General features: G+C 34.0%; 1 protein-coding gene across 1 annotated transcript in view; it reads left to right on the top strand.

The window, feature by feature from the left end:
- LOC130054417 (hemicentin-2-like) overlaps positions 1-12,054 on the top strand; it is a 31,635-nt gene extending 19,581 nt beyond the window's left edge. The window contains exons 5-9 of the mRNA XM_056164115.1: positions 2,130-2,405; positions 4,335-4,382; positions 4,817-5,050; positions 8,205-8,323; positions 8,747-12,054. Of these exons, the coding sequence (XP_056020090.1) occupies positions 2,130-2,405; positions 4,335-4,382; positions 4,817-5,050; positions 8,205-8,323; positions 8,747-8,923 (854 nt within the window). The 3' untranslated portion in view covers positions 8,924-12,054. The remainder of the gene's footprint in view (positions 1-2,129; positions 2,406-4,334; positions 4,383-4,816; positions 5,051-8,204; positions 8,324-8,746) is intronic.
- The last annotated feature ends 246 nt before the right edge of the window (positions 12,055-12,300 follow it).

Raw genomic sequence — 12,300 nt, forward strand, 5'->3', positions numbered from 1 at the left:
GTTGGAAATGTCACTTTTTAAACACTGACAACTTCCCTCCTAAATTATTCAAAAAACTAAAATGATAACTAACTTCTTTCTTGACACTATGTACAACATGTTATGTAAGAACACGGGTTAAATGATATCCTTCTATAGCATGAAAGGCGAATATAACGAACAGTGATCAATTTCATAACTCTTATAAGCAATACAAAACAATCTAGTTTCTTAATACAGCCTATCATTGGGCTAAATGCTCTCTGACTTGTTTGAAACCGAATGTTAGGCCGTTCTTGGCACACAAATTTTGACTACGAATAACCCCGTTTACCTACGATATAGGGCTCACGACGGGTGTGACCGGTCGACAGGGGATGCTTACTCCTCCTAGGCACCTGATTCCACCTCTGGTATATCCAGGGGTTCGTGTTTGCCCAACTCTCTATTTTGTATTGCTTATACATGTACATCTAGGAGTTATGAGATTATGTACATCTAGGAGTTATGAGATTGATGACTGTTTGTTAGTTTTTCGTTTTCTAATCTTATTAGTAGTTTGCCTGATTTAAAAGTTCATTATAGGAAGAAAATGCTCTTGTATATTGAATCAATTGAAACATAAACACCATATTCATGTGATGATGGACTATTGCTACATATACAAATATGAGAATTTGACAACGAAAAAGATCAAGTCATCCTCTTTGTCATGGTGTTTAATTGTTAGTTTTCTGTTAACAATTTGCCATAAAGTTGAGTTCTCACTTTGCTTGCAATATTTATGTTCAAAAGAATAGTCAAATAAAAAACAAATATGGAAGACTCCATGGTGTATTTTGGCGAAGGAATAATCACTACCAATGCTTAAGTCTTAGGTGTGATAAGGTCATGATACCCTAGGGGCTCGAGCTCATGATTTCACGGTCACTCAGCGAGCATCTACCACTGAGCTATCTCGACAAAACGAAAAGTTCTAATTCATTTTATCTAAAAGATTTGGGACCGTTCTTTGTTAAACGCTTCTTTTGTTCTTCCATTACCTTACACCTGGTTACCTGTTCTCCTACATAGGTAGTTATTTCTCCTTCACCAACACTCAACATTTAGAGGTGACAATCATGGATATTTTGTATATGACCTTTAAAAAGGAGGTCCTGTGTTGCAACAGGCGTTGTCACATTAAATAACCCCAACATCCACGTCTTTGATCGCCAAGCAGAGGTCTAAATTTCTCGTATTTCGCCTACAACTAGTGACGTCTCAATATGAATGAAAATTCACAAAGGGACGTAAAACAAACAAATAATATTCTGTGATGCCTAAGTTTATTGACTGTTTCTCCAAAGATAAGATCAACCGAATTAATTTGGCAAGGATCTAATGATAGGTCTTCACCCAAAATATACTAAACATTTAAAGCATGCATTCCAAATGACAAAACTTTATTGAAGTACTCTTCATCGTCATAATGGCTTACTCTTTTAAAACATGGAAGAAGATATAGATATCAGCAATATTTGTCTATTCATTTCAACAATCATCCCATAGCAGAGTAGCACAGTAGATTAGCACGTCGCTGAACTGTAAATCGGTTCGATTCCGGCAGGGGTTTTAAATTTGTTCAGACTGGTTTCTACTAAAACAACATTTTTTGACTAAATAATGTAAATTTGAAAGTTTTCAGTTTCAAAATATTGTTGTATACATGTATATCCTCCACTTTTCATCCATATCAAATTTTTCTCCAGCGTAGCATACCTCCTTAATTCCCGTGGGGATCTGGGTTATAATAGGTCCTGAGTGTCCCTTGCTTGTCGTAAAAGGAAATTAAATAGGGCGGTCCTTTTGATGAGACAGCAAAAACCAAGACCTCATGTAACAGCAGGTGTGGTACGATAAAGATTCCTCTCTGCTCAAAGGCCGTAAGCGCCGAGTATAGACCTAGACTTTGCATCCCTTCACCTGCAATGGTGACGTCTCCATATGAGTAAAAATGTCTCAAGTGTGACGTTAAACAATATACAATCAATCAATCAATCAAAACTTTGAAGCTTCATGCATGGATTATATCTCATCGGGAAAATCAAACAGCAAATTTTGTATCTGTATTTATCAGATTCACGAAATACAAATACATCTCTTTTTAGATAAGCAAGTCATTAAGCTGTCAGTGGAGAAGAATTTGCTTTTTGAGGGAGCGAAATCGGAAATAAGATGCGAATCAACTCTCTCAGAGGCAACAAAGATTTGTTGGCAGAAAGATGCTACAGAAATACTAATCAAAGGGAAGTACTCCAACGGAACATGTAAAAATCCTTCTTTGACAATATCCGACCTTCAGAAAAGTGACAGCGGAACCTACAAGTGTAAGATTATCAACACTTTTGGATTTGCAGAGGATTCGATTTACCTAGATGTGAAAGGTATTTCTTTTAGTAAAATATTTTAAAAATTATTCTAATTTCATGAAAGGTGAAGATAACGAACAGTAATCAATCTAATAACTCATACAAGGAATACAAAATAAAGAGGTGGGCAAACACGGACTCCTTGACACACCAAAGTGGGATCAGGTGCCCAGGAAGAGTAAGCATCCCCTGTCGACTGGTCACACCCACCATGAGTCCTATATCTTGACCAGGTAAACGGAGCTATCCGTAGTCAAAATCAGCCAGTACAATTAATGGTAAAATGTCAATGGAATGAAGAGGTGCAGATAACGAACAGTGACTAATCTCATAACGCCTTATTGTTCATAACACTATTCTAACGAAAATTATATCAATTGCGAGATAAGAGTATATAGCACTATATGTAGTGTGTATTCGTTTACCACACTAAATGAAAACCAAAGCAATTTAAGAGAGAGAAAAATTATATATATATAAAACTCATATATTCATATATTGTGATCAGTCATCCTAAAACTTCTGTTAAACATCATTCTAATTGTACAGACATTAAAAAGATGCTAGAATTCCTCGTTGATAATATCGATGTCGTTTTTTATGAAATTATGAAATTCCCATGGGCAAAAATTGTGCTCCTTTACTAGCTGTCTGAACTAGTTTCAGTGACATCATTCGCAATCAAAAACGGGATGTTGAAATCATAGCTTATGGTTGCCTCAATGCTATGGGACGATTTGGTTCAGTGATGAATCTCGATTTTTACAGCAAAGGCTCAGAGTGTATAGGTGCCAAAAATGAACGGTTTGTGTTAAATTTCATTCAGGAGACTGACCTGTTTGGTGAGGTAGTTTATAATGTGGGTAGCACATCCCGAAACTGTATTCCAACATGATAACGCCAGACCACATACCTCTTGTCTAACACGTGATGTTCTGCAAATACACAATATCCAGGTTCTTCCTTGGTCATCCAAATCACAAGATTTGAACCCTATCCAGTATGCACTGAACGAACTGGATACTTGCATCCGCCAAAGGCAATGTGCAGCCTCAAACTCTGCAACAACTGGCCCAAGTTCTGCAGTTAGAGTGGAACAACATCTCTAGATAGTTTTAGAGACTTAATTGAGTCCACGGGAAGTCGTTGTCAGGCATTTAATAGTGCTCATGAGCGACACACTAGATATTGTACTTGAACTGTTAATGATTGTAATTATCATTAGTGAATATGGTACTTTGATTATTAACACATCGTAAATATAATTTTTGCGTTATCAATAAATTAATTATTAAGTGTTTCTTATGTCTTAAAATGAATATGAAATTATACTATGCGTTTCTTTCTTTCTTTTTAATTTGATCAGTATACATTAATTTACAATGACAAAAGAAGGTAAGGAACAGTGAGTAATCTCAGGATAAATCCTGTAAAGAATACAAAATTGAGAGTAGTGTATACTCGGGCTCTTGGAGACACCATATGTGGAATCACGTACCTAGGAGGAGTAAGCATTCCCTGTTCAGCTGTGATACCCGCCGTGATCCCTCCATCTTGATCAGGCAAACGGAGTAATCCGTGATCACAACGAGTCTTAACAATTGGTATGAAACAAGCCAGCCAGCATTCGAACTAATATCAGGTTATGATTGCAAGGTATTGCATTATAACCACCATATAATTTGCGAAATTTTGACTTCAAACAAGACTTAAGAATGTCCTGTAACAGTAATGTATTTTTCTGTAAAAAGTCTGGATTTCTAAATTGATCATACGCAAAACATGCTTTCGCATATCGAATCAGTTGAGAGAAATATACACCATGCACAGGTGATCAAGGAATATTGTTTTTATGGGAAGTTGACAATGGATGAGTTGAAGTCATCCCGTTTTCCATGGATTTAAGCTGCTAATTTGCTGTTAATATATTCATTATATTTTTAGAACAAGAAGCTCCATCAGTCGAGGAAATTATCAAACTTGTTCAAAACGGTATGGTAGATCCTTGGTTTATCATTTTTGACATGACGTGACTCTATGTTTAAGTTGCTATTTGTTTTACAGTATAAATTGAAAATACAATCAAATATAATAGCTATAGACGTATGATTAATGATTGCAAGTTAATGAACTAAAAATAGATACAGTTTAGATTTCATTTGAAATATATTTTAAAAGCATTGATACTTTTGGTATTTGAACACGTCCAGATCAGTATAGTCATTTCATTAATTTTTTTATCCTAATTTTTTCTAAAATTTAAATACTGATTCTTTCCTGTACCGAAAGTGTTAAAAATAAAATTTGTTTCTAAAGTAAATACATTGTAGTCGTCATTTATCTTGAATCAAAACTGTATTCTGGAAACAATTTTTAAAATTTGATATACAAATCTGCATGCATGTGTTAGAAATCATGTTTTCCAGGCACAAAGTCCACCTTTAGTACTTCTGCAATAGTAAGTAACCTACCAGAGATCATCGATGGAATTACGACGTTCAAGAATTCTCAACGAATATGTGTTTTGTCGATCACAAATAACAGCCGGCGAAAATTGTCAAATCCCAAACTTCATGTCGAAGATGGCAGAAAAACCCTTTCAGTTGAAAGTATTGACGATGGCAAAGTGGGACTTTTCATCTTTACCACGGAGGGAACACGTAAGTTGACAGTTGTACATTAAAGTGTATTACATGATTTAAATCAATAACCTTTTATATCCCCCACAAACGAAGTTTGGGGGTACTGGAATCACTTGTCCGTCTGTCAGTCCGTTCGTTGTCAACCGTCTATCAGTCCGTTCGTTGTCATCATTTATTCAGTGAATATCTTTAACACTGATAAACACTTGATTTAAACTTTATATATATCTTATATGAATAATGAAGTTGTACATGTACACCTGCTATTTTGATCGAGATTTTTAACATTCCAAGAAGTTATCGATATTTTTTTCCATTTTGAAAGGGTGTTGTCGTTGTCTAGAGGATATTTCAATAGTTAATGAACATATTTGATTTAAACTTCGTACATACGTCATGTACATAACGATTTTATGCACTTGTCATTTTTATTTAGATTCTTTAATATTCAAGGACGTTATATATATTTCTTTTATTTTGCAATTGTTTGTTGTTTTTTTCAATTTTATTCACTTGGTCATTTTCTTTTAAATTTTGTAACAATTTGTTCTTTCACAAGAGACTATTGCATTAGTTTAGGAGACGGTATAATGAAATCACCAGTCCATTTGTCTGTCTGTTAGCCCATCTGTCAGTGGTTATGATTTTGTTTATAAAAGATGTGTCGTTCACTGCCTCGCGTATTCTGTGGAATCATATTAATTCATGGAGGCCAATGTTCGTGGGAATTAAAATTTTGCTGGTTCGTGGTGACATAATTTCGTGGGTAAGCGATACGATGCACTAGGAGAGATAACTCTGCTTGGTTTAAATAAATGTTGGAGGACACGGAAATTCGCGGGCAAGAGTGAACCACGAAATCCACGAATATCAACCCCCTACGAACAATGATAATTCCACAGTATTGAATAGTTATCCATGAAATTATTTTCTGAAGTTATATTAAGCATATATTAAATATTCTGAGTAATGCTCTAATGCAGATTATATAGTCTTGTATTTATATTAATTGCTCTAAAAAAACAGAGTCCTTTTTCATGTCAAAAAGATGTTTTTATTCTTCAATGAATATAAAATTACTATTTTCCACCGGTGACTATTTCCTTGAGGAGAGTTCTAATTAACATACAATCATGAAAACTGCAGGTAATCTATTTCGCAGAAGAAAACTAGTATGTCTGTTTCTAAGATTTCTTAGAATGAAAATATTTTGATATATTTTGACTGATTTTAGTGAAATTCAAAAAGATATCGATGTATTTCCGGTAAGTGTACAAGTTTTATCCTATCTACTACTATCAACGCTGTCGTTATTGTTTTTGTATGTTTTGAAAAAAACTTCACGCATGTAGTGACGTCACCAGCTTTAAGTGAAATTTCACAAATTATGTGATGTATGCATGACGCTTACGGTCATAGCATTGAGTGATATTTATCGTACCTCCGATTTTAAGGTAGAATATCGAACCCAAGACCTCAGAAAATCCTAATGCTGTCACTGTCTATTTCAAACGTCTTATTCTGGAATCCAGAAACAAACCAGGACTTTCGGATTGCAAAGTTAGGCTTTCCAACCACTCAGCTAATAATTGCGATAATTAACCAACATACAGACATAACTCTGAGCCCCAATTTAAAAAAGTATCGTTAATTGGGTAGTCATGTGGTACAGTGACATCATATACGCGCTTCTTCAATCAAATGATTGTGAAAGTAGTATGAGATATTTTTAAAAATTCGGCTTTTAGGGACCTGATTATTCACCATGGGCAACATTTAAAGCGAATTTTTTGACAATTTTTCAGAGTTTTATATGTTTTGCCACCAGTGCATACATATACTGTAGCGATGTAAATACAATACCCATCTATAGCGAGGAGAGCGTGTATGAAATCGGCAGTATTGCGAGTAAATAATGTTTATATGGGTCGCTGTCAACAAACTGTTTGGTTATGTTATTCCTTTATACATCTGTAATTGGCGCTGTTTTTTTAGGGGAGGGGGTAAATAAACAGTGCAATTAGTATTTATTTTTGGATTAGAAAAATTATAATACGTTACATTGTTGACAACTAGGACCAAGGCCAAGCTACTGTCAAGGGTGCATTTCGGAAAGAAAGAAAAAGAAAAATCACACACAAATCAATAAAAATAATAAAATCTAAAGTGGAAATCACATTATTTTATTTTGATAAAGCAATCTTATTATTTTTTAATTGTGATCAGCACGTCGTTTAGGAAGTGGGAGCTTGGCGTTATACTGACTCACTTAAATTGTCGCAAGTTCAATGAGAAATATTTTTTTAATTAAATTCAAAGTTAGGAAATACAGTATTCTGTTATTTAAAATTAAAAGTTCAATTATTTTATATCTTTAACATTTTTGTAAATATACCAGTTGATAGAAACTGGGAGCACAAATTCTGTTGCTACAAGGTGAAGGTCAGTTGATCCGGGTGTGTATTGAATATGAAGAACAGAACAGAATTATGTAGTTCTTAGCTTCGATATACCCATTTTCTCGCAGTTTATCAGAGTCTCTATCCAAGCGGTTTTTGAAAAGGTAACTAGGTGGGGGTTTTCAAGGTAAAGTTCTTGTTCCAACAAAAAATTATCCACGTCTTTTTTCTTGTACCTTCCTTTGAAAACTTGAAAAATGCTCAGTCTAAATCCTTTCTACCGACAACTAGTGCACCCGAGCACGGCACAAAACATCTTAATGCAATATTATGCAATATTATTTACAAGCTGTTAACGTGATAATTGGATTTCGTCGATTAAAGCTCATCTGTTATGAAATGGCCAATATATGTTTTCAAACCAGAGGAGCGCATATGACGTAACACATAATGGCCGTAAAATAGCTAAAGTAAATATGCATCTCATAAGATTTGAATTTCGTCGCTTTCAAACTTGAAATCTACGCAAAATATTTCATTTAAAACACATTTAAAGTAGTTTTAGGTATGAAAATAATTCATTTTGCTGAAAATGAAAAAAAGTTTAGAAACATGCGTTGGGTTCTTTAACTAGAATCAATTTCGATACAATTTCTAATAATTGTAATTTATAAATGCATTCAATTTATGTTTTATTTGTTTGTAGTATACTTATGTGATACACGTAGTTCATGACTGTCAACACTCAAGAACTAATAAAAACTTTTTTCCAGTATGGCATATCAGAACAGATGGTGTCTTAACTTTCGATGTTGAGGGAACAGATAAACAAATAGCAATTCTGTGGAGTGTCCCTTTCTCGTTGTGGAACAAAAATCAATTCGCCATCAGGGTTTGTTGATGAATCTTTATTTTAATTAATCATATATATGGTAAAATCCGTTTTTCTCTCTCTATCTCACAAAAACTAAATTTTATTTTTGAAAATATACTTTGAGCTGGCACGCCTCATAAAGTACCTGAAATTTATGTCTTACATATACATTCTACTTTCATTTCTGTGGGACTTCCCAGCCATTAATATAGACATGCTGTATCTATCAAGATTTCCCAGCCATTAATATAGACATACTGTATCTATCAAGATTTCCCAGCCATTAATATAGACATACTGTATCTATCAAGATTCATATGCGTATTCAGGAAATGGCTATTAGTACAATTTGTAAAGATATAAAGGACAAAAACATTGGAATTGTAAATATATGACAATAAATTCTGATTATAGCTGTGACACTATCATCTATCATTTCAGATACGGCCTCAAGGTAGCATTCCTCCTGCAAATAGTTATTTATATAAATACATGCTTCAGAACGCACCTTATACTGGTACCGAAATCGTGAAGGAAACAGATGGTTACAAAATTACCGCGACTATGAGCAAGGACAGCAAGGCACATCTCTGTCTCAACCTCGAAATAACTGATTAATCTATGACGTGATGGAAATGAAATCCATATGATCTACTCGAACATTAATAGGCAATATTTATTTTCAGGATATATCTTTACTTCAACATAAAAGATAATTCAATGTAAGCGACTTCAATATAAGTTAAGTAGCCTGCACATGGACACCATGTTCAGAACTGTCATAGTTGTCATTATCACCGACATTATCATTATTCGATATTAGGAAAATTTTCAACAAAGTCGTTTACGTAATATTTGGATTTATTGCCTGGGGACACTTTTACATATACGAACAGTGTAATTCATAGACTACCTATTATAGTGAATACAAATAGTGTGTGACCTTGTTATTAATATAAAAGTGTTCTAATATGAAATTTTTGATAATACCCCTGTTCTGAAACTGAGAAAAGGGTTTGAACATATTTCACCTACAATATATTCTTGACAGGGTGCATGGACTCACATTCCCGGTCGAAGTTTATATTCTCCCGAGCCGTTGGGTGAAGGTGAATATGTATTTTGACAGGGAGTATCAGTTCATATACCCTGTTAAGAATCCATATAACGAATATCTCCAACTGCAGAGCGATCACTGTAGAAATCGGATTGGCACAATCAAGAGATTGAGAGAGGGGGGGTTTAAATAATTTCTTAGACAAATTTTATTTATAGATTTGTTAACTATTTTAACAAACAACTTTTAAACAAAAACAGTTGTATTTTTTTAATTTCAACATTCCATTTTATGTGAGAAAGCGATCAATATATATAGGGCTTTAACATAATCAGTGACTCAGCACCTGTGACGTCATACACTGTAAACTTGTTGATCACCATCGTTTTGATTCATATGATTAAGCATTATTTGGTAAACATCGTATTTACGTCACGAGCGGGGCTATTCTTATTATTTGAAGGAAATAAATGCAATTTTACAATGCAATTTCTGAAAATGCTAAATACAAATCTAAAAGATGGATTTGATTTCTTTAAAATAATGTTTTATTTTGCGAAGCGGTTAAGTATATAGGTATACTCAAACCATTTTGTATCCCATATATTCTTGGCAGGGTACATGACCTCATATTCCTGACTTGTCGTCCAATGAAATGCCTAGATTTTTCTCTGCAGTAAAATAATATAGAATATACCCGGTATGAAGATGTTTAACTAATAATATAACATATCAAACTCTTTGGTCCTTCTTCTGTTAAGATAAAAAAAAAATATTATGTCCACCGCCAAGTTTCTAAGGATCAAACATTGAATCGGCATTGCTCCACGCCACTAAAAAGCTTCCATGTATGACCAGATTATATTCCTATGATTGTTGAAGAAGAATTTCAAAGATATTTTCCTATACTCTGAGTATTTAACATATTGTTTGAGTATATTTTTTGTATTATGTGGGAAACGACCCCACCCCCCACCCCTTTATGGTGTTACGATTTTTCCATGGTGTGTTATGAGTTAGCAACTCAGCAGAATTCAGTCTCAAACACAATTAAAAAAAATAACACCATTTATTAACAATTATTGAAAGATAATATCAATAACAAAACAACTAGTTTACGATAAGTATATAATGATAGTGTTCCGTTACGGGTTTGAATGCCTGGCTGAATTCACACACACAACTGTCACAAATCAGCAGTCAAAAGTAATTCCTGAAGTCTCCCAAATATATTTTAAAATGCTTTTCATCACTAGTTCTTAAAGTGACTACCAGAGTTTAACATCATAGAATTCACTGTGTATTTATACTAAAAATGAAGTGTCCGGAACATTCATGAAAGACACAGTTATGTAATCTTTACAGAAAAACTAGTGTTGTGTCATATTTATACTGCAGTGTCAAACCTCCAACGCCGAGAACAATTTAGGTCACATGTGTTTTAAAATACGTTATGTTAATATGTAATACATTTATATTACACAGCAGTGTGATGTGTTTCCTTATGTTGTGTGAAAATTTTTTCAATAATTGTGACGATTTTTCCTATATTGTGTGACGATTTTTCCTATATTCTGTGATAATTTATGTCTCTCCTCTTTCGGGAGGAGACATTGTTTTTGTACTTTCTGTTCGTCTGTCCGTCCGTCTGTCTGTCACAAAATCTTGTGAATGCTTCTCCTCTACGGCTTATTCGATAGACTTGAAACTTTGTACAATACTTCATTCGCTTTGTGGGACGGATGATCCAATCATTTTCCTAATAGTTATAGTGGGTCTAAGAGGGGTGGCAGAAGTAAAATAGCGAGTGAAGACTTCTCCTATATGGCTTTTCGGATGGATTTGAAACTTTGTACAATGCTTCATTGCCATTTGTAGATGTGCTTATTGATGGGACGGGAGGATCCAATTATTTTCCTAAAAGTTTTCGTGGATCTAAGAGGGGTGGAGAATGTAAAATAGCTTGTGAAGACTTCTCCTATATGGCTTATCGATAAACTTTAAATTGTGTACAATACTTCAATGCCATTTGCAGATTTGCATATTGTAGGGACAGGAGGATCCAATGTTATCCTTAAAGTTTTCGTGGATCTGAGGGGTGGAGGGTATAAAATAGTTTGTGAATACTTTTCCTATGTGGCTTATCGGAGTTCATTATATTTATCTTCCTGCTCATGCTTTCTCCTCCATACCATGCAGTATATTAAGGCTATGTTTCATTTGCACCACTTCCAATTTGGGGAACTGGGGAGACATTTGTTTCTCCAACAACAAAAAATCTGCAGTTTTCCTATATTGTATGACGATTTTTCTTATATTGTGTGATTTTTACTATCTTGTGTGAAAACAATTCCTATATTAATTGCGTGAAGACAATTCCTATAGAAAATATTTCCTATAATGTGTGACGATTTTTCCTGTAATCAGTGAAAATGTTTCCTATATTGAATGACGATTTTTTTCTATATTTTGTGACGATTTTTCCTATACTGTGTGAAAATAAATCCTATATTGTGTGACGATTTTTCCTCTATTGTGTTGTCAAACTCTGGGAAGGGGATACGGATCATCAGAAGCTACACTTATTTTCACATCAGAAAATAACACATTTCGTCAAACAGCAAAAAGCACATACCAACTAGTTAACATAACATTTCGAATAGCATAACATTTTAACAGTTTAAAAATAAAAATTGGGGTCTATTATTTTTTTATTTCAATCATAGACAAATTAAACATACAATCACTCTTTTACACGCATGCACATCATGGCTGGAAGATATGGTAACAAAACATTGAAATATTGCTTCCAACACGTATTTCAAAATAAACATTTCCAGTTCTTTTGTATACACCATTTCTGTTTCTTATTTTGAACATTTGTTCTTCAAATTCAAAAGTCTTTAACTACATTCTGAAGTAGCGAAAGGTAAGGACA

This window comes from Ostrea edulis, chromosome 4 (genome assembly GCF_947568905.1).
Source record: "Ostrea edulis chromosome 4, xbOstEdul1.1, whole genome shotgun sequence".
Lineage (NCBI taxonomy): Eukaryota > Metazoa > Mollusca > Bivalvia > Ostreida > Ostreidae > Ostrea > Ostrea edulis.